Below are 27,554 nucleotides of genomic sequence, written 5' to 3' on the forward strand. Positions count from 1 at the left end.
GGACAGTGGAAGCCTATCATTCCTGACTGCTCATTCATTCTTACCATGGCGCTGTCTCTTGCTGTGTGTGAACTTAAGGGACACTGATGTAGCTGGAAAATAAACTTTTTGTTTCAGTGGGTTGTGTCTCAGCTGGGTCACTTTATCCCTTCAGCTCTGCACACCAAATGACAATGTCAGCACAGCTGGGAGGAGTCTGGAAAGCAGAAATAAACATTTGGGGACACAACTGCTCCTGCACTAACCTAACTGCAACCTGAAATGCTCAGAAGAAATAGTTACTTATGAAATTATTTAGCCTGTACAATAACAGGACAAGACTTAAAAACTAGAATCAGAAAAAAATCTTGGGGTGAGAATTTATCCAAGTAGTGGAGGTTTAGCCCTGCCATTCAGATCCCAGTATTTTCCACTGCCAAATGGAACCTTTCCCCTCTGCCATCCACTGTAACAGCTCTGATGGCACTGAGCATTTGTGCAAGGGAATGGGAATAATATTTTCTTTTGCTTTGAGATCAGATACAGCTCCTGCTTTTCATAAACATGAGTCTTAGAGGAACAACAAGCCAGGCAGGTGATGTTTAGATACTTGCACAATGTGCAGGCAGGGCAGAAATTCATGGCCTTGGGGGAGCTGAACTGAGAAGGCTAGTTTCTTATGGAGTTGTCTTATTTGTGTGCTGTGCATCACTGTCAAAATATCCTTACTCCTGTCTCATGTTCCTTGTCTTCTCCTGATTCCTTGGCTTTCCTCATGTTTTCACCAGAAGGCAAGGGCAGGAGAGTGTGCACACTCCAGTTGATTTCAAGCTTGATTTCAAGCTGATTATTCAGCCAACAAATCAAACAAACAGCTTCCTGTTCAGGGTGTGCTGGAGGATCTGCTCAGCAGGATGGACACACTCAGCTCTCTGCTCTGCAAGGCACTGCCTGAAGTACACAGCAGCAAACATGTTTGGGGCTTACCTCCTTCAGACAGTTGCAATGACATTTGAGAAGTGTTTTCGTCATTAATTAGGGACAAGGAGGAAGCTGTGCAAAGACAGAAAAGAAAAAGAGAAGTAGAAAAAAAAAGTTTTGTAAACCTTGTCTCCTTAGGAAAAAATCCAAAGCAACTACATTCTAGCAGGAGGAATGAATAATATGTTTAGCATAACGTGTTGTGCCAGTATGTACATAACCTGTAAAGGCTGTGCATCTTCCAAAAACACTGGGAAGTTCTGTAGTGAGAGTGCTATTCCTCTACATACAGATACCAGATGATCACAATTGCCTGGGTATTCCTGGGTACCATCAGCTGCACAATGGATATGTTCTCCATGTAGGCATCTGCTGTTCACTTCGAAGGCTAATTTTAAAATAATTTTCTTCCCCTGCTAATTATTTATAGGGAAAAAAACCCAATTAATATTTCCTGCTTACATTCTGCCTTTTCAAAGAGCAGCAGACATTTCTGATGGCTATTTTGAATAGAAACACAATATTGATGATAACCATACAGTCATAGCAGCTTTCTCTTTTTTCCTTTTAGACTCTATAGTGATCAATGGGGACAAAGTGCTCAAAGTCCTTTGCTGTTTATTGGAGACATAATGAGCTTCTATGTCAGGGCTATTGTGTTTAACTTTAGACAGCAATAGTCAGAGCAAACACAACTCCAACAGGGATAGATTCATGCTGGCTTGGCTGTCTAGCGTACATGAATATTCTCTGAAAAGGCTGAAATAGTTTAATCTCATTTTCATCCTGGTCTGTGCATTTGGTTTTGATTCTCTTCAGGACTAACCACTCTTTGTGTATTTTCCAAGTCTTCCTTCTCCAGAGTATTCTATATACAACCACATCCCAGACTTTTCAGGCTTATACCTATGGCTAATTTTTCAGGCTCATACCAGTAACTAATTCATCTTGCAGATGAATTATTAAATACTGTTCCTGAAATCTCTTCTACCCAAGCTGAACCCCATCTGAAGATGACAAAAACACTCTCACTTTAGTCCAGTTCACTTTAGAGAGTACTGGGTGCACACACACACTCACACACACCCACATACACCCACCCACCCACACCCACACACACACCCCCGTTTCTATGCTTCTTTAGCTTCTCTGATCAAACCATTAGGAAAGGCTGTTCACAGCTAAAAGAACACCAGTGAGCCAACAGAGCAATGTGTTAAATGATGATGGAACTGCAGAAACAATGCAAGCCTGGTGACACTCAGTGAAAGGATGTATCTTGGTTAGTTTAGTGGCATATGTTCTGGTGATACAACTTCCTTCCTGTCTTGCTCCAACATTCTGACTCTTGCAGACCACACATTATTTCTAAGAAAGGGACAAACATTTAAATTAATACATAAAGTCTAGCGGCTCTTCAAAATATCTGTTAAAATACATTGGCTCTCAGTTACTTGCTCTGTCTTGCAACATACAAGAATGGCCTTGGAATGGAATAGTGTACTTTTTGCTAAAAAGAGATTCTGATGCTAAAAAAAGAGAATTATGTGAAGAGGCAAACCAGAAGATTTCCAAACAGAGAGTCAGGAGGAATTATCCCCCAGAGACTGTTGGAAAACTTTTACTTTCCCTTGCAGAATGGTGTAAAGTTATTTTGTATGGTCACAGGACACTTTCACTAACAAATTCTGCATCTGTGTCAGAAGCACAGAGTGTTAGTAATTTCTCTGCTCTCTCTCATTGCAAGTTTTAGGTGAGCACTTCTGGAACTAAAGGTCAGATGCTGGCAAGAAAGAAATGGCCTGTCTAGCTGGAAAGTGATTACCACTCATACACGTTTTTAACACAAAGAGTCTCAGGAAACTTGTATCAAAATATGATTATTTTACAACTGCTTCAGATTGATAAGGGGCAGCACTATTTACAATTTAAGAAGCTTGAATACCATTTAGCTGAATGGTGTTTTATTAACCCTTTTTCATTCCACATAACAGTGAATGTAACGGAGAAACTGAAATAGTTCACTCTTAGTTCATATTTTTAATTCATTCAGGTTTTTTTTTTAATATCCAAGTTTAGACAAGTCCTGGGAGGCCAAGTAGGCACACATGCCTTAGTTGAAAAAAAGACATAGAAGTCTGTGACTAGCCCATGATCTAGAAGGAAAACCTGCTATAATAAGAGCTACATTGGCTAGCATAAAGATGCAAGTGATTTCTCTAGAACTTATTTTGTAAATTCTGTAATTTGCACTGCTGATGAGTAATTAATATTTTCAGACAAAAATAATTTTCTTTTTCTGATCTTTTAATGCACCAGTAAGCTGCATGTATCCTAATTACTAGGATACAAAGTAATTTCTGAACAACAACTCTGTAAAACTCAAGTGCATCTACTTCAATTAACTACGTAAGGATAGTGGCAATAAGTTCATTTTCAGGAAACTCTTCACAGCACAGGACCATTAGCACACAGGAATCCTCTGCGCACAGACAGCAAATTAAGGTGATGTGGTGCCAAAAAAAAACCCAACCAAACAAAAAAATACAACAAAAAAACACCAACTAAAAAAAAAAAATCAGTACCGCCTGTGCTCCATTTCCTGGGCTTTTTATTTTCTGCTGATCATTATGGCAGCCGGGCAGTGAGGCAGCAAGGCAATTGCTAATAATCTCTGCTGAGACTTCTCAGCCTGGGCTTCTCACTGATTGGAATTTTTCATTCTTTCCTTTTTAGACTGCCTGCCAGGATGGTCTGGGTGTCAATAGAGTGAGAAAGCCCTTTTCTAATCTGTGGTCATCTTTTAACTGAGCTGCTTCCAGCACCTCTCTGTGCCTCCAGGTCAGGCTCCTCTGCACTTCCAGTGTGTGTGGTGTGGGCAAACAGCCTTTGGCTTTATTACAAAACATCATATTCCTGACTTGCTGAGCTGAGCAAAAGCTGCTGCTTTAACTGTGTAGGTAGATCAAGTGCAAAGCTTGTATTTGGAAAAGTATGGTAGGGGAGCATCCTTCTGACTCATCACATGGGAAGGAGCAGTAGGTAAGGCATGTTCAGAACTCATTATTTCCATAAAATAAACCCACTTTGGCATATTTTCACTTCAGACCTACATTCTCAATTTAATTTACAGCATCAAGTGTTTCTCTACAGAAGGAAAACAATTAGGGAAGGAACATGACAAAACAAAAGTTAATCAGAATTTCTGTGCAGAATATGTAAGCAAATTAAACTTCTATCCAAGTCAGTTCTGGTCAGGTCACAATTGAATTTATTTTCTACACCTGGGCAAAATATGATCAGTGTCTCTCTTCCCAGATGTGCGTTGTAGGTATCCTAGTATGCTACAGCTGGATCAACTCAGGTAAGTAATAATTAAACAATTTTAATAATAATAAAAAACAATAACAATAAGCAGTGTAATTTCTTTCTACAGTACAGCAATAATTCAGTTCAAGTGCATTGGCTACAGCTTCATGTGTTAATTTTCTTGTCTGTAAAAGCTTAATTAGCTAGTCTGTAAAAAGAATTATAACATCCTAAATAACATAAACATACTAAATAACATAAACAGCAGCTGCTGGCAAGATCAAGGATGCTGTGGAATGATACATTTCTGTGGGATCTGATGTGCACACTGCACTGGGTGGACATCATTAGGTAAAGTATCTGATGTTATCAAATTATCAAATATCAAATTATCTTGTCCCTAATTAATGTGTAGTTAGCACAGCATTCCACAGCATCACCTTTCATTCCGTTTCATGCCCACAGCAACAACATAGGCAACTTAACGATGTCTGAGAGGCAAAACAAAAATTATCCTGTTTTTACAGCACATCCTTAGCCACAATGAGGTAAGGATAAAGTCATGCCAAGAGGAGGGACAGCAGAACAAACCTAAAGGACAAGATTTTGAGCAAAGACTGAAGCATTGTGCTTCAAAGGTTAAATTAACCTTCCTAGTGCTTATCACACTTTGGTAACATGAAAGTGCCTCTTGCACAAATCAGCTATTAAGAAAGGGATGTCTTTTAAGGCACTAGTGTTTCTATTCTCCTTCAAAACACCAACGATAAAAATAGCAGAACAAGATAGAATCACACTGTCTGTAGCCAGCATATGAGGAAATTAAGGGGGTTAGGAAGTTCAGTACAAGCCCTTCATCCTATTTATTTATCTACTGTAATTGTTTTTCCAAGAAGAGAGCTACACATGCTTTGAAGTCAAAGACTAGTACACACAGATGACAGATCTGGTACTTTTATTTGGAAGTAACATGCATTTCCTATTTTTTCCTTTTTTTTTTTTTTTTCTTTCTGAGACTTTTCCTTCTGTTCCTTCAACCACATGATCTCATCTAGTAGGCACTGAGCAGATGTGCCAGCTGCCACAGGACACACCAAGGGCTGTTTCATACCTGTTCTTCTATAGTATCTGCCACTGTGATATCATGAAGTAACTGCTGTGGTTCCAGTTAGCAGCCTAGGAAACAAAAGGCTGATCTGAGTGCTAACACAAAAATATACCTTTACCACAGAAATATAATCGGAAAGGGCTTTGCTCCATTGAATTTGGAATCTGGTTATCTCTTTTAGGGCACTTCGTCTGCTGTGAGTGTTGTGGGTACTATTTTGCTTTGCCCATTCACTGGTTGCCTGAAGATGTCATTTTCCCACCTTATTATCTTAGGCTGCCTTGTGTCCTTGGGTCCATTTGTCCAACCTCTTTCCCTGAGTGTGCAACCTGCAATCCCTTTCTCCATCTGCCACTGACAGCACCTGGAGCTGATCAACCAAAGTTCTTCTCTTCCCACCTTTGTGATGAATCTCTGCTCCGGAATTTCCTCAGCAGACTCCAGGCATACAAATCTCCTGGAAAAAGAGGATTTCCCTTTGCCCTCCAGGGCAGTGCCTTCTGCTCACCACAATCTCAGGCTCACCAATGAGAGCGAGATCAGCTCTCACACCATCTCCCACATGGCCTTCCCTCCTGGAAGCAGTACAGTTCTGCTGGATCAAAGATCACTTTAGGTGCTGTGCTGGGTGTGCCCAGGCTCCAACTTTATCTGTGTATCTGCAGACACAGCTGGGTAATATGTGAACAGTTCACAATGCTGTGTCTCCACCTCCCACCTTACCAAAGTGGATGCATTTCACACCTGCGTGTTCAGCTTTCAAAACGAAATTTGGTGGATGCTACTCTTACAACTTGAGGGAGAGACAGTATTTGAGTTTTTGTAGGTCCTTTTTATTTGGAACAGAGGTTTGGAGTAGGTAATGGGTGATGCTTAGCACAACCCTGTGTGCTAAGGCTGTGCAAGTCTTGTTTACAGAAGGAGAATCAGTCCATCTGAGTGTCCTTTTGTGGCCACAGCCTGAGCATACCAACCAAGTTAAAATTTGAACAGCCTCTTGTAGGCAATTCCTTACATAAAGTTTTTTATCCAGTTAATCTCCAGGTCTTTGGTGGTTTTCTTCATACCAGGCTCCCCTCTGCTTACACTAAAAATTAGTGAACATCCTTTCCAAGAAATACTGTTTCAGTCACTCAAATTCTTAACCAACTGTAATTTTATAAGGTGCTCAACTCTCTCTTGCAGCAATTTCAAGTGAAGGACTGGTTAAACCTGCCAGTTTCAGGAAAAAAAGCAGCCCTACTTGTCGCTGTTGAGCCGCTAGCAGAGTAAAAAACCCAGTTCTCAGTGGCAAGAAGGAAAAGGACCCTTATTGTTTTGATTTCATCATATATATAGAGTTTTCAAAGGTCACCCAGATTGGTCAGTCAGAAAGGTCAGTCCCCCTAGGCTTGATTGGCCAGGCCTGCACCGTCCAGATCTTGGGACACTGTTTTTAATAACATCCAAACTTTATCTTTATTTATAAAACACAAAAGGAATTCTCATGGGAAAGACCTGTGCTAGCCACACCTATTTGTCACACTCCTGGCAGACTCTAAGTAATTGCAAATTGCTGCAGGACTTTCTCTGCAGTTCCTCTGCAGTGGCATTGGATTGCTTGGCTCTCCCATTCTCTTCATATAAGTATTTCAAATATTCTTCACAAAAGTATCTCAAGTACTAATACAAGTATTATTAATCCCTCTCTTCCTCTTCTTACCACTCAGATTTTTGCTTTTTCCCCTCATCTGCTGTGTTGTCTCTGCACAACAATTTAAAAGGAGGTGACAGTTAATTTACAAACATCACTGAGGAAAGCTGAACATTCTTTCTACTGGAGAGGACCACAAGCCTCAGTCGTGAGTTTGCAGGCAGTTTGGAAAACTACGCAGGTATCCTGAAGCATGGACATTTCTATTTTAGCACTACAATCCAGCTGGCAGCTAGAACTTTCCCTTTCAAGTCTCATTTTAGGGCAGTCCCAAATACTTTGATCTGTGGTATGTGCTGTATCAAAGGTTCAAAGTTGAGTTGAATGCTTATCTGAAGCATGGCTGTTAAGACAGACATAGAACTGAATGTACAAAAGTAGGAGTGCTTTGCAGGAAAAGCAGTTTCCCTGTGGAGGAAATGCCAAGGTGTACAGAGATAAAAGACACTGGCATGAAATTAAATAAAAGGTTGTGACTGTCCTCATTCCAGTTATAGCTTTGCTGAGAGAGAGCTATTCTTCATGGGTTCCACACCTTAGAGAAAAATATGTAGAGAAAAACAAGTATAACGAAAGAGCAAGGAAAACACAAGATCTGAAAGCTGTGCTGACTGGAAGACCTCATTTGGAGTACATTTGATGCAGCACAAAAGCTCCTTTTGGTTTCAAACATTTTAGTGAAGAACTGGCTGCACTAAGAAACTACACTTATCAGCCACTTCCCTCTCAGGTAAGGACTCTCCAATTGCAAGAAAATGCTGCAGGTGGAAAACACATTAGCAAATGTGTTGTTTGTTGTGGGTTTTGTTTTATAACTAGGGGAGATCTGAATTCAGCTTTTTAAGAAATCCCCAAGGTATTAATTTTCCCAGTCCTGATACATGAGGTTTATTTACACAGTATTGTGTAAAAACAGATTTCAACAAAGCTGATCAACTTCCCTGTCCCAGCTCTCACACACTTGCTCAAAAAGCTGCAACAGCTCAGTGGCTCACCAGGCTCACTCTGGAAGATGCAGGAAAAAAAATGATATGGAAAACATAATTTTTCATTTACGAACCCAGATGTTTATTCAGACTGAAGTCTTGTGGTGTATTACTCAGCCAGTCTATGGCTTTTTGGTATAGCAGCCAGTTATATCGTGATTTGTAGGATGGGGACTGTACTTATTTTTTGCATTTTTAGTGAAGACAGCTGCAGGGCAGGTAGCTGAAAGCAAGCCTTGCACTTGCAAAAAACCTTGTGCTGCTTAGGAGGCACAAACCTAGCTCAAACTTTAAACATCAAATCACAGAATGTTTTGGGTTGAAAGTGAAATTAAAGCTCATCTTGTTCCAAATCTTTGCCCTGTGAAGAGACACCTTCCACAAAACCATGTCGCTCAAAGCTCCATCCAACATGGCCTTAGACACTTCCAGGGATGGGGCATTTACAGCTTCTCTGGGCAATGCAAATAAAGCAGGAACTTTAGCCTGGTGCTGTTTGCAGGTGTTTTCATATTTTTCTGCAAACATGCACAGACATGAAGATATTAAACCTAAACCACTAACATTTCCCTTCAGACTTGCATTATTAGCTCAATCTTAGCTGGAGCTAACCTGTGTGATGAGTGCAGGTTTATGTATTTCACATATATAAGTTTCCACAGAAGCACAGAATCAGTTAGGTTGGAAAAGAGCACTGAGATCGTTGGATCCAACCTATGACCTAACACCACCTTGTCAACTACCCCATGGCACTTGAGTATCACATCCAGTCTTTCCTTAAACATCCCCAGGGACTGTGACTCCTCCCTGGGCAGCCCACTCCAATTTCTAATAACCCTTTCCGTAAAGAATTTCTTCCTAATGTCCAACCTGAACTTCCCCAAAAGCAACTTGAGGCTGTTTCCCCTTGTCCAGTCCCAGTTCCCCTGCGAAAACAGCCTGACTCCCTCCTGGCTGCACCTTCTGTCAGGGAGTTGTGCAGAGCCAAAAGGTCTCCTCTGAGCCTCCTTTTCTGCAGGCTCATCCTCCCGAGCTTTCTCAGCCGCTCCTCATCGCACTTGAGCTCCCGCTCCATTACACTTCTCCCGCTCCATTCCCTCCTCTGGACACGCTCCAGCTCCTCAGTGTCCTTCCTGAATCGAGAGGCCCAGAACTGGGCGCAGCACTCGAGGCGCGGCCTCTGCAGTACCGACTGCAGGGGCACAGTCACTGCCCGGCGCTGCTGCCGCATCGCGGCTGGCACAGAGCGTTCTGCCCACCCTCCGCAGCGCCGAGGCGCTCCCAGCCCGCCGGGCGGTGACTGCGCTCCGGGCCGGCAGGGAGGCCGACGCTCGGCGCTCCTGTGGGCAGGGCGGCTCCGCCCCGCCGCCATCTTTGCTGCGGGTCAGGGCGCCGGCGTCGGGCGCGCGCGGCGCCGCCATGTCGGGCGCGGGCAAAGCGGCAGAGGCTCCATGCCGGGTGAGGGCGAGATGGCGGCCGGAAGGGGCGGCCGCTGCCGGCGGCGGCCATTGCCCGCGGCGCGGCGCGGGGCGAGCGGCGGCCGTGACGGGTCTGTGCGGCGCGTCTGTGCGGCGGGCCGGGCCCGAGGGGAGCCGGGAGGGGGCCGTGCGGAGAGAGGGGGAGTCGCTGGGGGCTGGAGGCACCGCGCTGCCGCCGAGGGACGGACGGACGGGCCCGAGGCGTGTCCGGCTGGCGCTGTGGGAAGGTCCGGGAGGCAGGGACAGGAGCCCCGCGGGATCGGGGAGTGCGGGGAAGGGGTGGGAGCGGCTGGTGTGGGTGGGAAGCTGAATCACGGAATCGTTCGGGTTGGAAGGGACCTCTGGAGATCGCCCAGTCCATCGCCCTGCCAAGGCAGTCACTGGAGCAGGTGACAGGAACACATCCAGCTGGGTTTGGGATGTCTCCAGAGCGGAGAGCCCATGGCCTCCCTGAGCAGCTGTTCCAGTGCTCTGCCACCCTCAGTGAGAAGAAGTTCTTTCTCACGTTGAGGTGGAAAGTCTTGTGTTTTAGTTTATAGCCATTGCTCCTTGTCCTGTCACCAAAAAGTGTCTACACCCTCTTGGCACTCACCTTGGAGATATTTGTATGCATTAATGAGATCCCCTTTCAGTCGTCTCTAGGCTAAATAGGTCAAGCTCCCACATCTCTCCTTGTAAGACAGAGACCCCTCATCATCTTCATGGCCTCTGCTGGACCTTCTCCAGTAGCTCCATGTCAATGGATGGTTGTGGGTGATTGGCTGAGTGTTGGGTCTGGGAAAGTTTTCTGGAAAGTTTTCTGTCTGCAGGTGATGGTGTTTGGACTGGATGACACCAGGCCAGTGGTAGGTGTGGAGAGGGCCAGGTGGTGGTGTGTTTTTTTTCTCTGAGTGAGAGGGTTTTAACCATAAGATTCTGAGCCCCTGGCAAGGGAGGACAGTCAGTCTGTGATAAGTCAGTGTGGTCTGTTTGGAGAGGGAATAATGGGAATAGCCTAAGACTGAGGGAAAAAGTTGAGTTCCTGAAGGAATGGAAGTTAAATGAGGTGGTATTTTAAGGCGCTCTAGATTTGATCTTGCAGTGGAGTTGGCAGTTTTCCCTTTTCTCCTTCCATGCTTAGGATATTCCTGCTGAACGTGATCTAAAGCCATGGGAAAATCCCCATTAGACTTGTGGATGGAACATTGTCTGACTGAAGCTCCTGCTGGGGAGTTTCAACTCAAATAGCAACTTTTAAATCTGCCCAGTGTTTTTATTTCTGTGATTCTGTATCTGCACATAAATACAGGTTTATATGTATGCAGTGTAGTTTCTGTAGCGTAGCAGAAACGGCTGGTGGCGGCAGATGTAATAAAACCTTGAGGCTTTCGGATTTCGTTGTAGAATGGTAGTATATGGGAAGAGGAAGTCCAATTTGAGTTTAAATTTGTAGGGCTTGTCATCAGAAATCCATCCTTTTTTAAGCAAATAGAATGTGAAAAAATAAAGCTTCTTTTGTCAGTTTACAGAGCAGAACAGCTGTTCTGTATCAAAAAGGAAATAAACCTGACATTCAAAGCAACGTATGTTCATGCTTAGAGTTCTTTACCTCTTCCGTGTGTGAGCAGCAAAAGGAGCTGTCAAGCATTGGAAGGGGCTGCCAGGGAGGTGGTGGAGTCCCTGTCCCTGCAGGTGCTTAAAGAAAAACTGGACGTGGCACTCAGTGCCGTGGTCTGCTTGACAAGCTGGTGTTGGTTCACAGGCTGGACTCAATGATCTCAGAGGTTTTTCTTGTACTAAATGGTTCTGTGATTCTGTGAAAGAGAGGGTCTGTGGCCATAGGAAAATCAGTGGGTTGGGTTCTGGTGTGAGTAATGTGAGTAAGTGGGGAGAGAGGAGCTGGAGCTGAGGGGTGGTGCCAGGAGGCAGTGGAAAGGATATTTTAACTGTGGACAAAAAGTGTGAAAGGCAGTGGTTGCTGGTGGCTTGCTGGACTGACAGGGGACAGATGAGATGTCTTTAGTGGAAGCTGTTCCCCCACTCCTTCCAGTGTCCTCAGAATTCCAGCTGAAGTCAGTGCTGCTGCTGAGAGGAGTAAAATGGTCCAGTGGAAGTTGCCTTTGTTTTTCAATTTGAGGTGTAATTTAATGCTTGTGTTAAAAGATACCTCACAGGAATACCATATGTGCTACTTCAGTAGCTCACTTGGAAATAATCTTTATATTATTTTGCATGGCATGAAGGGCAGTGCCAAGCTGAGGTGCTTGTTAAATGCTGAGGTTTGGCAAAGCAGTGCACCAGCTTCATCTTAAAAATACAATGGCCCTACTGCTTTCAGTAGAACTGCTCAATTAAAGCAAGTAGGTTAGAAGATGAAGGTTCAGTTTGTAACCCCTGGTTTGACTGTAAATGCCATTATAGGCTTAAATGGAACAACACAGGTTTTATGGTCTGCATTTCATTCACTTCTGGTTTCATTCAGTCTAGAGGCTGGCACAGCATCAGTGACTGTGGGAGAAGAAGGCAGCTCATGTCTGGTGGAGATCTGATTGGTTCCATTTTTCATCTCCAGCTGCACAATTCATTTTGGAAACCCCTTGAGGAAATACTTTTAATTTTGTTCAATAATATTTCAGGGGACTATAGGAAATACCATTCAGACTTGAGAAAAATTTGTTTAATGTTGAGGATGAGCAAGAGAAGCTGTCCAGAGATGTGGCTGAGTTTCTGTGCCTGGAGATGCTCAGGCTGCCTGGACATGGCCTTGGCAACCTGCTCTGGCTGACCCTGCTTCATCCAGGAGCACAGGACAGGTGATTTCCAGTCCTCCCTTCCAGCCTCAGCTGTTCTGTATTCTCTGTTAGTCCAGAGCTTTTCAAACTGCGTTAAGTTAGGAACGGATTCTCTTCAAACATGTCTGCATCTCTCGTGATACACGGGAAAACTCTTGGAATGGGTCTCTACAAGCCTTGACTCAGAGTTGCTTTTCAGTTCCATAGGATTTGTGAGATCTCTAAGTACAGGGCTTGTTTCCAGGATGTTGCTGCCCTCAGCTTTGACTGGCTTTGTGTGTAGATTCAATAGGAGCAGTTTGGTTGTTGTGAAGTGAACTTGTGCCACATACACACCATCTCAGTTGTTTGCCAAAGTCTAACCTGGTTAATTTTTGTTAATGCAGAAAAGCAGAGACTGAGCTGGGATGAAGATTTTTTTGCAAAGAACACAATAAGGTACAGTGCTTCCATTTTAACCTTACAGAGCCGTGGATGTTTTCCCATCAACTTTCTGCTTGCAGTGCTGATCCTGACACCTGCTGGTGTCTTTTACAGCTTAATGTTGGACCAGAATGTGTGAGTCATCACAGGCAGGCACAAACTCACAGTTAGAACGCAAGGAGTAGGTTTGTTTCCATTGCCTTGCCCCTTGTGGGATCCCCAAAGCTACACCAGGGCAGAAGTGCACTAACAGGGATGTGGGCACCCTTAAACTCAGCCTGTGCCAGAAGACTTTCCTCATCAAAACCTCTAATAAAGGACCATGTGCCACCAGAAGCGTAGTGTAGCTACCTCTAAATTTGAATGCTGTAGCTCTGCCTAGTGTGTTGGGCTGAGAAGCAGCTTGTTGCTGCCAGTACTGTGTTCATGTACCTGAGGAGTTACAGAACACGGTTGAACCTTGTCACCCAGCTGTCCTCAGCCACCACATAAAAGGCTTCCTGCTTACAAGTGAAGAAGTTAAATCAGCATTGCAAACTGATGTTGGACTCCTTCTCATTTGCAGTTTAGTAGAAGGTGTAGGAATAACCAACTGCTCAGTTTCCACTGAGTTTTGAGCAGAATGGTACCCGTCTAATGGCATGGTGTGCTTAGTATAGCTGTCATAGTGACCATAGCAGAGTTTCTGCAGAAAAAGCCAAATTACCAGCTTCTAAAAATTAACACAGCAGATCCACTTAACACTTAAATGACTGCTTTAAAACCTTCATTAGCTTAGGGTTAGAATTTTAATCTTTTGAACAAAATCTTGAGTGGAATGTCAGCACATCCCTGGTGTGCCTTCTGTACGGTCTGACCAAGGAGCTCTGACAAGTCTGGCATTGGTGTAGGGAAATGTTGCCATCCTTAGTTAGCACTCATAAACTGTAGTAGTGTTGACATTGGTGCCATGTGAGCCTGTATTTGGGTGCTGTAATTTGACCTGTCCCCCAGGTGCTGTGGTTGTCACCTGATGTGCCATCCCAAGCCAGCTGTTGTAGCAGGTTTATGTGTGAATTTGGCCTGCATTTGGGTGTCCCTGGGTTCCAAGGCATGCTCTGGGTTGCTGATACCAATACAGCTAAAGTGATCTCTGGTGTGAGGGGATGATATCCAGGTCAGAAATGTGCAGCGTTGTTAAACTGCAGAGCCTTCTGCTTAGGGAGTGCAAGACAAAGTTCTCTGTGGATGGAGATGAGGCCCTCAGGAACCACCTGTGGGAGAGGTACAGTCAACTGAAGTTAAACCCAGAAATTTCCTTCTCTGTTTGCTTATTTCTCTCTTTGCTGTTTAGAATTTAAATCAGAGTTCCTTGATGTCCATTCATTTCCTTTTCTTTGTGCACCTTTCAGATATTATGTTGATGGAAGAAGCAGTAGTGGAGCTGAATACCTACCTGTCACATGGGAATGGGCGACTGCAGGAGCTGGCTGATGTTCTTCAGGAGAAGCACAGAATCATGTCTCAGGAGGTATGAAAAGGAGAGGGAAAGAAATCTGCTTTGGGGTCCTGCTTAGCATAATGTATGGTTACCCTAGTTTGGAAAGTAGGTTATTTCCTTGGAGAGGCACAGGAGCAACACAGTTTGAAAGTTATGACAGCTGTTGTTGTGGAAAACTGTACATAGATTTTCTGTAGAACTCAGATTGATTTGCTTGTTACATCACTAAAGGAAAGAGTGTAAGCAAGCCAGTGAGTTGCAATGAACTTTAAAAGAAAAGGGGAGAGCAGAGGAGGTGGGAGCAGGTGGTGCTGAGGTGGCTGCATGGACACCTGGGACACTGGAGTGACATCCCTGTCATTCTGAATTCCTTGGTTTCTCTGTCATTTGACTGTAATGATATCAGTTACAAGATCATCCCAGTCTTTAAGGGATTCACATTATTAGCAGCTTTTGTTTCAGAGATTCCAATTCATTTAGAAATTGTGTTAATGCTGGTCTTGGTCAGTGTTAGACCTCTGAGCGTGTAAGTTGTCTGTAGAGTACATGGACATAGGAATTGAAAAGATTAAATATAAAAAAGCCTTTGAATAAGCTGAGCTGGCTGCCTCTGTATTCTGCCAGGTATTACCAGCTTCCTGCTCTTTTTCTCTTTTCAGTTTTGTTTTATTTTTGTTACTCTCTTGGGATTTGGCCAGTGTAAAATTCAGGTGAGTTCATTGAGTAGTCTGTCACCATGCCAAAAGGTGAAAAGCACATGGTGAATAAGAGAAAAATTACTCCTGAGCAGGCTCAGGAAAAGTTGATTTTATCCAATATGCTGGCTGAAAAACTCCTTTGATTGCAGTTTTCCAAGCTGCAAGAGAGGGTGGAGACAGCAGAATCCCGGGTGTCTGTCCTGGAGACCATGATTGATGACCTTCAGTGGGACATTGACAAGATCCGCAAGAGGGAGCAGAGGCTCAACCGCCACCTGGCCGATGTCCTGGAACGAGTAAGCACTGCTCTTCTGGCCAGGACACCTGGGAACTGGGGATGGGTTTGGATGGGTGACATCCTCTCATGGTACTTTGCTGTGAGAACTGAGAACCTGGTCTTGGATGTGCTGCATCCATCTTGTCAGTATTTAATGTGGTCTTGAGGAAACCTGTTGCGGTTTTTGCAGGTAAATTCCAAAGGCTACAAGGTGTATGGAGCTGGGAGCAGCCTCTACGGGGGAACAATCACCATTAATGCCCGCAAGGTAAGGTCAGGAGCTTGGTGCTGGGCAAGGGGAAGAATAAAGTCAAGGGGAAATTGTGCACAGGGCCACAGTCTGAACACAGAACTGAATCTAAGTTTAGATACTCATTTTAGATAATTTTTAGATTCTTTGCCACAAATCTGGGTGACTGGTCAAGTCATTTTGTCTGTGTACAAGTTTCCTACTTAGGAAACACCTGGTGGAATTAGACTCTGTCCCACTTGGTCGTGTTGCCTGACTGTTCAGTCTGTAATTGCAGTTACTGCATAAACAGATACTTCATTAGTACTCTCACCAGACACATTAACAGTAGGATTTACAAGCAGTTTATCCCAACAGTTTGAGGAGATGCAGAGCTGGAAGAGAATAAAAAGCTTGCTGGGAATCGCCTAAATGAACTGGAGGAACTGTGCCAGGATCTTGAGAAAGTAACAACACAGAATGAAAAGCTCAAGGTGAGATGTCTGTACCTATGTGAGGATGAAGGTGTTGTGCGTGATGAGCTTCCCTCTGCTTTGCAGTACTGTGTCTCCAGAAAGCCTCATTAGCAGTGCTATTCTGAGCCTGTTCTTCAGCTGTGTCACACTTTGTACAGGGTACGATTCAGTGAGTCTATTGGTGACACCGTGTGGTCACCGTTGGAAATGGTAATGGTTTCCTGTCCGTATCCATTCTCATCTTTCAGTACATTTTAACCATGTCTGGTTGAAACTGTTTTCACCTCTTCACAAGTATTGACCCCTCTTCCACCTTCCCCACACCCTGTGCAAGCGGAACCAGAGAACTGAAACAGTTGGGGAATTTGTGAGGGTGGAGAGGCTCTTGAAAGACTCAATGTATTTATGTCTTTCCCAGTGTGGGGAATGGATACATAGGAAACAGCCTGTGATTTTCTGATGTTTTAAAGATGGTAGCACAAGAAGCTGTGACTCTATAGTAGGTAAGTATATGATGGAGAGAATAATCCAAATCTCATCTTAGTGATCAGTGCCTGTCACAAGAAATGTCTGACTCAATAACCTAAATCCAGAGATCTGATGCCAGGAGCTGTCTTGAGGCACCTCTGAATTCTGTTTATCCACATGAGTTTGTTTAGAGAGAAATGGTCTTTAGCTTACAATTTTCTTTTTCTCCTAATTTCTTGTAGGCGGAATGTGAGTATATATGTGTCTGTTTCACAGCTGCTAGTCACAATCATTTGCTAACTTTTTTTAATAAGGAGAATCCAGATTCTGTACCTCTTTTTTTCATTTCTCGTCCTGTCAGTCGTTACGTCTTAATGGTAGAAGGCTAACATAATGCCTCCTTTCATGTGCATTTTCTCTATTCTCTCACTTTTCCATGTGTCCATCTTTATTAATTAGGTGATTATAGTTTACAGCAAGTCCATGGCTGCCAATGAGCAAGTAACTCATTATGGTGTTGTTCTGCTGTACCTGAAAACGAGCATCAGCTACCGCCCACTGCCCTTCAGAGGCTACAGTACACTAGAACACCTGGGTTGATTCTTTTTTACTGTTAAATATTTGTTCTGGCAGGACTCTTCATCTCAAAAAACAAAGCTCTTCACATCTCTTATTGGGAGGCCATGGTTGCATGTAAAACTGGCATGACTTTTTTCTGCAAATGTGTTGTGTTGCTCTGTTGTGTGGCAGAATTATAGTAGTCTTATTTTGTTCTTTGTCACTGTCACTCAGTCGCCACAGAAAGTTGACACGTGTGTTTTGTTACAGTGGTGTTTCTGTTTCTGCAGGCCCAATTAATCGGGAGATGCGTCACCTCATCAGCAGCCTCCAGAATCACAACCACCAGCTGAAGGGAGAGGTGCTGAGGTACAAGCGCAAACTGAGGGAGGCCCAGTCTGACCTGAGCAAGGTATCACAGCAGGAAATGCCAGAAAAGAAAGGAAGGTGCTTGGGAGAAGGGGGAATGCTGTCACCCTTGCCAGCAGCATCAACCTGTCTGATAGAGTGTGCAGGATGCAGTGAAATTTTCTGTGGAGCTCTGCACTCTGCTACCTGAGCAGCAGGCCTCAGCCAGAGCTGCCATACAAGTTGTATCCTGGGCACTGTGTGACTAACATCAGCAGTATTGTTTAGCTAAAAATAGATGACAAAGATGCTTTACGCTAGCAAGGTTAAAGATAACCTTGTGTCGTTATCTGCAAGAAATGTATCATTTTAAGAAACTTTCTCAACTGACGTGAATGGAGGCTTGTTTGTAGGCCAACCCTCCCAGCATGGGCTCTGGCCAAGCCCTCCTGCTTGCTTACAGGGATGGCTGTAAGCTGGGAAGTGTGCCATCAGATCCAGGTGTTTCTGTGCTAAAAATATAATCAGATCACTTTGACTTGCTGATTTGGGCCTATAAAAGCTGGAGCCACTTTTGGGGCAAATTTGGAGACCTCAGCTATGGGTGGATGCACCGCATAGGATTTTTCCAATTGCTGGGAAGGGCTCTCCAAGTCATTGCTGCAAAATGGGATTCCCCAGCAATGGTGGATTCTGGATGATGGTAAAGGATTTGGGCAATTGGTGATGGGTTTTTGTCAATCACTATCACTAGTACAATAATGATTACCGTGCTTGTTTTTGCTTGTTGCTAAAGCCAAGTGCATAGTTTTAGTGAATGAATCATTTTACTTTTGTGTTGCTGTAATTGTCATTCATTCATAAGATCATTCATTCATAAGACCATTCTATCCACTGGTGCCTGTGTTCTTTAAATCACCTCCATCAACTGGCAGAACAGCATGGAAGCACAGATCTGGGAAGACAAGGGAGAGAGGGGGGGAAGGAAGATTTTTGGCTAGATACTTAATAGTTTGTTTTCTTTGTCATCTCTCTTGCTATTCCACACCAGATCTGCTCTCGCAGTGGCAGTGCTCTCCTACAGTCCCAGTCCAGCACTGAAGACACAAAGGAAGAACCTCCAGAGATCAAGCAGGAGCCTGATGATCCTTCTGCCCAAGTGTCTGTTCCCAAGGCTGCTTCTGAAGATGTTAATGAAATGAAGGCCAGGTGAGATGAAGAGGAACGGGAGTGGGAGAGACAAGAAAAGGCGAGGGAATGAGAGAAGGAAATGGAGAAATAGAGCTGTAGCAAGTTGACCTTGGCTGGCTGCCAGGTGCCCACTAAGCCATTCTATCACTCCCTTTCCCAATGCGACAGGGAAAAGAATAAGATGGAAAACAATGAGTTGGTGAGATAAGGCAGTTTTATTACAGTGAAAGAAATAAATAAGCGAGAGTCTGTGCACACATAAGCAAAGGGAAACGTCAGTCTCTGCTTCCCATCAGCAAGCAATGTTCGGACACTTCCTGTGAAGCAGGGCTTCAGCACACATCATGATTCCTCTAGGAGAAAAACATGGGAGAATCACGAATGCCCCCACTTCAGTCTCTCTCCCTGAGCTGATGTCATATGGTATGGAATATACCTTGGGTTGATTTGGGTCAGCTGGCCTGGTTGCGTCCCCTCCCAAGGATCTTGCCCACTCCCATCCCTTTGATGGAGGAAGGAGTATCAGAGGGACAGTGCTGCTCAGCAGTAGCCAAAACACTGCTCTGTTATTGATACCCTTCCAGCTACTAATGCAAACCACAGCACTGTGAGGGCTGTGAATTTTTCCTCAGTGAGATCCAATACAGCAGTGCAGGGAAAAAGAGAAGGAGAAATGAGAGTGGAGAAAGCAGAAGCAGAAGGAATTTGAGGTGAGAGAGTCCAAAGAGAAGCAGAAAGCATGAAGATGGAAGGAAGAAGGAGGCTGAAGTGATCAAGACACGGAAGGCTGAGCTTGGGTAAGAGTTGTCCCTCCCTTTCCTGCTGGAGCAGTGCCTAAACTGGGATGTTCTTGTGTTGAGCTGTCCATATGCAGAATTTTTAGCCTGGTGTATCTGAGAGCTGTTCAGCTTCTGGAAACTGGGAGATGATTTCTGTCTAGCTCTGGCAATGACTGTGTCACAGCTGATTCTGCCAGCAGTCAAGCTACTGTCTGTCTCTGCATGTGTCCTCGGTTGCAATATAGATGTATTTAAGTATTCTATTACCACCAGCTGTGGGCCATTAGCTGCTATCACCCACTCCGGATGACAGGCAATGGGCCATCGGTTAGCTATTATCACTTGCTAATGACCCACCCCGCATGACAGGCAATGGGCCATCAGGGACCCACCGTGTGACTCATGGACTTATCTCATCCCATTGTGAGATGCTCTGCCGAGGAGGGAGGAGCCAGGTGTTCCCACCTGGATATAACCTGGCCTTGGAACTGCCTGAGCTAGCCCTGTCTACTGGGTTCCCAGAGGACCAGAGCTACCACTGGATCTTCAGCTGGAGACTAGACCTTCACAGGATCACCGCTTCAACTGGACTACTTCAGTTGGACTGCTACTAGCACCCTAACAGGGTGTTAGGTTGTATCTGACTTTGTCAGTGCTTTTCCTTGTATTATTTCACTTATTTTTAATTTCAATCTTGACTTGTGATCTCCCACTGGTTTGTTTTCAAACCTAGACATATTTTGGCGCCCAACGTGGGGCACGACCTGGGGAAACTCAGAAATCCTATCACCATGATGGTCAGCTTATCTATATGGGTGCTGTATCTCGCTCTCTATATTTTTCCTCAAATGGGAAACTATCTGCCTGTCGTATTGGTCCTGTTGTGACCAGGGAATGGCATGAAAATTGCTCTATTGGTTTATTATGCCTATTGCATAGTAACCTGTGAGGCGATGAATACCATTCGAAATATATACTCGACTTTGTCTGCCTGGCCTAACCTGAGCTGCTTCGTCTGGGACCTCCTCGGCAATCGCACCCACCCTCTGGGGCTAGGAGGAGAGAGCGGTTTCTTCCAGCCTTTCAGGTCAGGCACTGCCATTTTTGACAATATTGAGTTCCCTCTAGATGCTAAGGATAGCATAATCTTTTTGTCAGTTCTGTTTTCTTTGATCAGCATCGTGTACATCTTGCTGAAGATCAGAACAATACTTGGTGTAGTACAGCGTCTTCTTGAAGAGGAGGAGAAAAGAAACAAGCCAGCAGGCACTTTGTCCACGCAAACTGCCACTAAGAAGAAAGGAAGCAAAGGAGCAGTCAATGTCTCAACACAGACCATTGCCGAATCAGAACAGCCAAAGCCAGTAGCGGTTGCCCCTGTCCAGAAAAAGAAATCCAAGAGCAAATCAGTCCACACAGCAACTGATGAGGATGCGGCAGGACCATCTCACCAAGCAAAAGAGACAGAGCCGGAGATCATCACTCGCTCTCTATCCCTGGGGGAGCTGCGTAACCTACGGAAGGAATTCACCCGGCAGGCGAATGAGTCCATCTTGACCTGGCTGCTCCGTATCTGGGACGCTGCAGCTAATGACACCATTCTAAACAGAAGTGAGGCCAGACAACTGGAATCCCTGTCTCAGGATGTGGTCATTGACCAGGAGATTGAGAAAACCCAAGAAACTCTCAGCCTCTGGCGGCGATTGCTGCTGAGTGTACGGGACAGATACCTGTGCAAAGAAGACCTCCAGATGCACCAAAGGAAATGGAACACAATAGAACAAGGTATCCGATGCCTGAGGGAATTGGCCGTGCTAGAGATCATTTTCTCAGACAATGAGAGATTCCCCAAGAGCCCAGATAATGTCCGGTGCACTTCACAAATGTGGCTAAGATTCGCGCGGCTCGGACCAGAGATATACTCTCGTTACCTGGCAACACTGCAGTGGAGGGAAGGCGAAGACCAGGTGGGCGTGTTAGCAAACAAACTGAGAATTTATGAGGACACTGTCACCGCCCCACTACCCACCCAGGTCTCATCGGTAGAAACAAACCTGGCCGAGCAAGTCCGGAGATTGATTGAAGAGAGCCATCAGAAACTAAGGAAAGAGCTCACAGAAAGATTTTTCCATGCCACACCAAAACCAACCCGAGTCTCTGCCATCAGAAGCAGATGTACTCCAGTCAGGGAAAGAAAACAAACTCCACGACGTGACCTCTGGTTTTTCCTTCAAGAGCATGGGGAAGACATGAGGAAGTGGGATAGGAAACCCACCTCCACCTTAGCAGCCCGGGTACGTGAATTGAAAACAGAAACATCCACCTCAAAAAGCTCATCTAGGTATAACACTGCCCCAGTCTCTTGTGGACAGAACCCCCGACAGAATGGAAATGATAATATGAATGATCCTCTTGAAGGAACCTCAGGAACACATTTACAGAAGAGCATCGTGCACCAAAAACAGGATTAGAGGAGCCCTGCCTCTAGCCAGGTAGAGGAAAGGGATAATCGGATCTATTGGACTGTGTGGATCCGATGGCCTGGCACGTCTGACCCACAAAGATACACGGCTTTGGTTGACACCGGCGCTCAGTGCACCCTGATGCCATCCAGGTATGTGGGGACCAAATCCATTTCCATTTCTGGGGTGACAGGAGGATCCCAGCAGCTGACTGTACTGGAAGCTGAAGTGAGTTTAACTGGGAACAAGTGGCAGAAACACCCCATTGTGACTGGTCCAGACGCCCCATGCATCCTCGGCATAGATTATCTCAGGAGTGGATATTTCAAAGACCCAAAGGGACATCGCTGGGCTTTTGGGATAGCAGCTGTAGAGACGGAAGACATAAGACAACTGAATACCCTGCCCGGTCTCTCAGATAACCCGTCTGCTGTAGGACTACTGAGAATTGAAGAACAGCGTGTACCAATTGCTACAGCAACAGTGCACCGCCGGCAATACCGCACTGACAGAGACTCTGTGGCCCCCATCCATAAGATGATTCGGGAACTGGAGAGCCAAGGGGTGGTCAGCAAGGCTCACTCACCCTTTAACAGCCCCATATGGCCAGTGCGTAAGTCCAGTGAAGAATGGAGACTGACAGTGGATTACCGTGGCCTGAATGAAGTCACACCACCACTGAGTGCTGCTGTACCAGACATGTTGGAACTTCAGTACGAGCTGGAATCCAAGGCAGCAAAGTGGTATGCGACCATTGATATTGCCAATGCCTTTTTCTCCATTCCTCTGGCAGCAGAGTGCAGGCCTCAGGTTGCTTTCACCTGGAGAGGTGTGCAGTACACGTGGAACCGACTGCCCCAGGGGTGGAAGCACAGTCCCACCATCTGCCATGGACTGATCCAGGCTGCACTGGAAAAGGGTGAGGCTCAAGAACATCTGCAGTATATTGATGACATCATTGTGTGGGGGGACACAGCAACGGAAGTATTTGGGAAAGGAGAGAAAATCATCAGAATTCTCCTGGAAGCCGGTTTTGCCATCAAGAAGAGTAAAGTCAAGGGACCTGCCCGAGAGATCCAGTTCCTGGGAGTAAAGTGGCAAGACGGACGGCGTCAGATTCCTTCGGAGGTCATCAATAAGATCATCGCGATGTCTCCACCAACCAACAAGAAGGAGACGCAAGCTTTCCTAGGCGCCATAGGCTTTTGGAGAATGCACATCCCTGAGTACAGCCAGATCGTGAGTCCTCTCTACCTCATAACCCGCAAGAAGAACGATTTCCACTGGGGCCCTGAACAGCAGCAAGCCTTCACCCAGATCAAACAGGAGATCGCTCATGCGGTAGCCCTTGGCCCAGTCAGAACAGGACCAGAGGTAAAGAATGTGCTCTACTCTGCAGCCGGGAGCCATGGTCTGTCCTGGAGCCTTTGGCAGAAGGTGCCTGGCGAGACCCGAGGTCGACCACTGGGATTCTGGAGTCGAAGTTACAGAGGGTCTGAAGTCAACTACACTCCCACCGAGAAAGAAATCTTGGCAGCTTACGAAGGAGTCCAAGCCGCCTCAGAGGTGATCGGCACAGAAACACAACTTCTCCTTGCACCCCGACTGCCAGTGCTGGGGTGGATGTTCAAGGGAAGGGTTCCCTCTACTCACCATGCCACTGATGCCACGTGGAGCAAATGGATTGCCCTCATCACGCAGCGCGCCCGTATTGGAAACCCGAATCGCCCTGGGATTCTGGAAATTATAACAAACTGGCCTGAAGGTGAGACTTTTAAATTATCTTCAGAAGATGCAGAGGAGCAAGTAGCACGTGCTGAGGAAGCACCCCCGTATAACGAGCTGCCGGAGAGTGAAAGACGCTATGCCCTCTTCACCGATGGTTCCTGCCGAAGTGTAGGCGCAGATCGGAAATGGAAAGCTGCAGTATGGAGCCCCACACGACAAGCTGTACAGGCTACCGAGGGACAAGGTGGATCGAGTCAGGTCGCAGAGCTCAAAGCCATCCAACTGGCTTTGGATATTGCCGAACGAGAGAAATGGCCAAGGCTCTATCTCTACACCGACTCCTGGATGGTAGCCAACGCGCTATGGGGATGGTTAGATCGCTGGAGAAAGGCTAACTGGCAGCGCAGAGGAAAACCCATCTGGGCCGCTGAGATTTGGCAGGACATCGCCGCCCGGGCAGAAAAGCTGACCGTGAAAGTTCGACATGTGGATGCACATGTACCTAAGAGTCGGGCTAATGAAGAGCATCGTAACAATGAGCAGGTGGACCGAGCTGCCAAGGTGGAAGTGTCACAGGTGGATCTGGACTGGCAGCACAAAGGAGAATTATTTCTAGCTCGTTGGGCCCATGATGCCTCTGGTCATCAAGGGAGAGATGCGACATACAGGTGGGCTCGTGACCGAGGGGTGGACTTGACCATAGACAACATCTCACAGGTCATCCACAGCTGTGAGACTTGCGCTGCAATCAAACAGGCCAAGCGGGTGAAGCCTCTGTGGTATGGTGGACGGTGGTCAAAGTACAGGTATGGGGAAGTATGGCAAGTTGACTACATCACACTTCCCCAAACCCGCCAAGAAAAGCACTATGTGTTGACCATGGTGGAAGCAACCACGAGATGATTAGAGACCTACCCTGTGCCTCATGCTACTGCCCGAAACACCATCTTAAGTTTGGAAAAGCAAGTCCTGTGGAGACATGGTACCCCTGAGAGAATCGAGTCTAACAATGAAACCCATTTCAAGAATAGCCTCATAAGCACCTGGGCTAGAGAACACGGAATTAAATGGATATACCACATCCCCTATCATGCACCAGCTGCCGGGAAAGTTGAACGGTGCAACGGACTACTTAAGACAACTTTGAAAGCACTTGGCAGGGGAACCTTCAAAAATTGAGAACTGAACTTAGCAAAGGCCACCTGGATGGTTAACACAAGAAGTTCTATCAATCGAGCCGGTCCTGCCGAGTCCGAACCTTTGCACACAGTGGATGGAAATAAAGTCCCTGTGATACATGTAAGAAGTTTCTTAAAAAAGACTGTTTGGATTAGTCCCACCTCAGGCAAAGGCAAACCCATCCGTGGAGTGGTTTTTGCCCAAAGACCTGGTTATACTTGGTGAGTGATGAAAGCAGATAGAGAAACCTGTTGTGTACCACAAAGAGACCTTATCTTAAGTGAGAACTGTGTAGATAATAATAGAATAAGGGGTAAATAATGTCCTAGGTTGCAATATTGATGTAGTTAAGTATTCTATTACCACCAGCTGTGGACCATTAGCTGCTATCACCCACTCCGGATGACAAGCAATGAGCCATCCGTTAGCTATTATCACTTGCTAACGACCCACCCCGTATGACAGGCAATGGGCCATCAGGGACCCACCGTGTGACTCATGAACTTATCTCATCCCATTGTGAGATGCTCTGCGGAGGAGGGAGGAGCCAGGTGTTCCCACCTGGATATAACCTAGCCTTGGAACTGCCTGAGCTAGCCCTGTCTACTGGGTTCCCAAAAGACCAGAGCTACTACTGGATCTTCAGCTGGAGACTAGACCTTCACAGGATCACCACTTCAACTGGACTACTTCAGTTGGACTGCTACTACCACCCTAACAGGGTGTTAGGTTGTATCTGACTTTGTCAGTGCTTTTCCTTGTATTATTTCACTTATTTTTAATTTCAGTCTTGACTTGTGATCTCCCACTGGTTTGTTTTCAAACCAACACAGCATGCTTGTGCAGATGATCCTCTCTTCTCTATGCTTTCAAATTCAGAGTATCTCTGCTATGATGCAGACTTCTAAGGAGCACATTTTTCTCATTTTTGGGATGATACTGTTCCCTGATACCCTTCCTTCATCTGTGCTAGGTTTGGTGTTTTTGAGTAAAATGTTCAGGGTCACTGTAGGGGGTCCAGGGAACAGTTTTGCCAGAGCCTCTCTGAGCACAACAGCAGGTGTGCTGCAGGTCTCTCACAGCACTGTGTGTGTGTTGCAGGCCCGCCTGACGTGCCCGTGCTGCAACATGCGCAAGAAGGACGCAGTGCTCACCAAGTGCTTCCACGTCTTCTGCTTCGAGTGTGTGAAGACGCGCTACGACACGCGGCAGCGCAAGTGCCCCAAGTGCAACGCGGCCTTTGGGGCCAACGACTTCCACAGGATCTACATCGGCTAAGTCACTCACACAGTCTCTGCCTGTGCTGAGTGACAAGGGGGTTATGAGGACGTGACAAGCAACACAACTCACTCCCCGGCTTTTGAAAAGCAACTATTTATTAATTAACAACCAAAGGACAGAAGTACTGAGATAAGCTCACTACTTCTTGCGACGAGGCAGCACTCTCGATGCTGGGCACTCTCCCTTGCAAGTCCAAAAGGGCAGAGGACCAGGTGCAAAGCACTGCATCACTCTTATACCCTCGCTTATTACACCCCGTTGGTCCATTTTGGGTCTTTCGTCTCATTGGCTCGTTTGTCCAAACATGATTGGCTCGTTTCTCTGGTGCATTCCTTTCCATTTGTTGTGTAGGGGTCTCTCCTGGTTGATTCTTGTCTGGTCCAATCCTTATTCTTGATGACATCACCCTTTTCTGTTGGGATATTCTCGAAATGTCTTCCTTTATATGGGTGCTTTCATGCATATTCATTTAATGGATGTGTTTAAATGTTACACTTAGTACAGCATCTTGCTGCCTAGTAACTCTAACATAAGCAATATAAAGAACATTAACTGGCTTAACTTTATAATTAACCTTTTAAACTCATTATATTAACTTTAGCGAGCTTAAACTAATTTGTAACATTCTGAAGGAAGGGTCTTTTTATCACAAAGAGAGACCTCTGGCCATACAACACTCTTGTTCTGGTGTTTGTGGTATAGTCATTGCTAAGGAAATGCTGAGTAAAAGCAAGCACATACTTCAGTGTTTAACGTGTTCAATATAGAGATGTGAAGAACGAGGCTTCACGTTGAAAAATTTTGGAAGATTTATTACAAGAAAACAAAAATAACAATAGGTGATGTCCACAACACAAAGCTGCAGCGTTGGGTGCATGGCTGGTCTGGCCAGAGGCACACCCCTCAGGGCTTGTGCAGCCACTTTTATGCCCTCCCGACACCAGTCAAGGGTCCTTGATGCATTTATCCAATCCTGGGCTTGGCCATCCCCTTCCCACCCTCCTGCCCACCTGTTCGAGGTGGTCTGACCTAGGTCCTCCCTCACAGGCATGCTCCTTTGTGGGTTTGGGCGTGGTCGCATTTGGATTGGCACCTTGATTGACATCTGGAGAGATCTTTCTAGAAAGGTTCTCGGTGGCCCTTGTTGGCCATCTTACCCCTATATTTTCACAGTTTATTAAATATTACAACAGAAATAAAACATTCAGAATATCCAAAACCAGCCAAAATGACAACCAGAAGGAACAAAAATAACTCATTGAAGTCCTTACCAACTTCGTTAAAAGCATCCTCAAACAATTAATGAATTAATCCACAGTTTTAAACACTTAATACCCTTCTTAATTAACTCACCAACAATTAACTCCTTAACCCTTTAACAATATACGAAAGTCAATTTTCCTTTGTTTTTGACAAGAGACAAATTTTTTTATCGAGTAGATAAACTGGAAGTAGATTCCAGGTGAACAAAGAGATATGGAGAAGTATTTTATCTTGCGTTCCCCTATGTATGACACATATTTAAAATATATTTACTAAATGTTTGTTTAACACAGTGAAATCACCATTTAAAAAAACCTGTTGAATTAGGCTGATAATTTTGTAATCAGCAAAATTTTCCAAGTAAGATGAAGTTAATAACTGAGAGACTCTACTGCAATTTAGGATTCTC

General features: G+C 45.3%; 1 protein-coding gene and 3 long non-coding RNA genes across 9 annotated transcripts in view; 3 read left to right on the plus strand and 1 right to left on the minus strand.

Moving 5' to 3' along the window:
• The window catches only part of LOC146424317 (uncharacterized), a 426,563-nt gene that overhangs the window by 387,736 nt on the left and 11,273 nt on the right, over positions 1-27,554 (plus strand). The window lies entirely within an intron of this gene.
• LOC146424330 (uncharacterized) lies at positions 5,245-9,350 on the minus strand. Its single transcript, XR_014846668.1, has 3 exons — positions 6,890-9,350; positions 5,640-6,616; positions 5,245-5,445 (listed from the first exon to the last, which is right to left on the minus strand). It is a non-coding gene; the product is annotated as an uncharacterized LOC146424330 (long non-coding RNA).
• Positions 9,386-18,864, plus strand: LOC146424331 (E3 ubiquitin-protein ligase BRE1A-like). 6 transcript variants are annotated; one of them, XM_085041798.1, is made up of 8 exons: positions 9,386-9,514; positions 12,692-12,743; positions 14,120-14,238; positions 15,056-15,202; positions 15,374-15,451; positions 15,791-15,906; positions 17,205-17,326; positions 18,314-18,864. In XM_085041798.1, the coding sequence occupies exons 3-6, from the start codon at positions 14,125-14,127 to the stop codon at positions 15,842-15,844; spliced, it is 393 nt and encodes a 130-aa protein (XP_084897924.1). In that variant the 5' UTR covers positions 9,386-9,514; positions 12,692-12,743; positions 14,120-14,124; the 3' UTR covers positions 15,845-15,906; positions 17,205-17,326; positions 18,314-18,864. The 6 variants fall into 6 exon arrangements, with proteins under 6 accessions (XP_084897924.1, XP_084897922.1, XP_084897925.1 ...); XM_085041796.1 differs by lacking the exon at positions 9,386-9,514 and adding an exon at positions 9,515-9,618; XM_085041799.1 differs by lacking the exon at positions 9,386-9,514 and adding an exon at positions 9,582-9,605.
• LOC146424332 (uncharacterized) lies at positions 18,865-27,101 on the plus strand. The gene is made up of 2 exons (XR_014846667.1): positions 18,865-19,250; positions 25,703-27,101. It is a non-coding gene; the product is annotated as an uncharacterized LOC146424332 (long non-coding RNA).

Source organism: Lichenostomus cassidix, chromosome Z, assembly GCF_008360975.1.
Source record: "Lichenostomus cassidix isolate B80296 chromosome Z, HeHo_3.0, whole genome shotgun sequence".
Lineage (NCBI taxonomy): Eukaryota > Metazoa > Chordata > Aves > Passeriformes > Meliphagidae > Lichenostomus > Lichenostomus cassidix.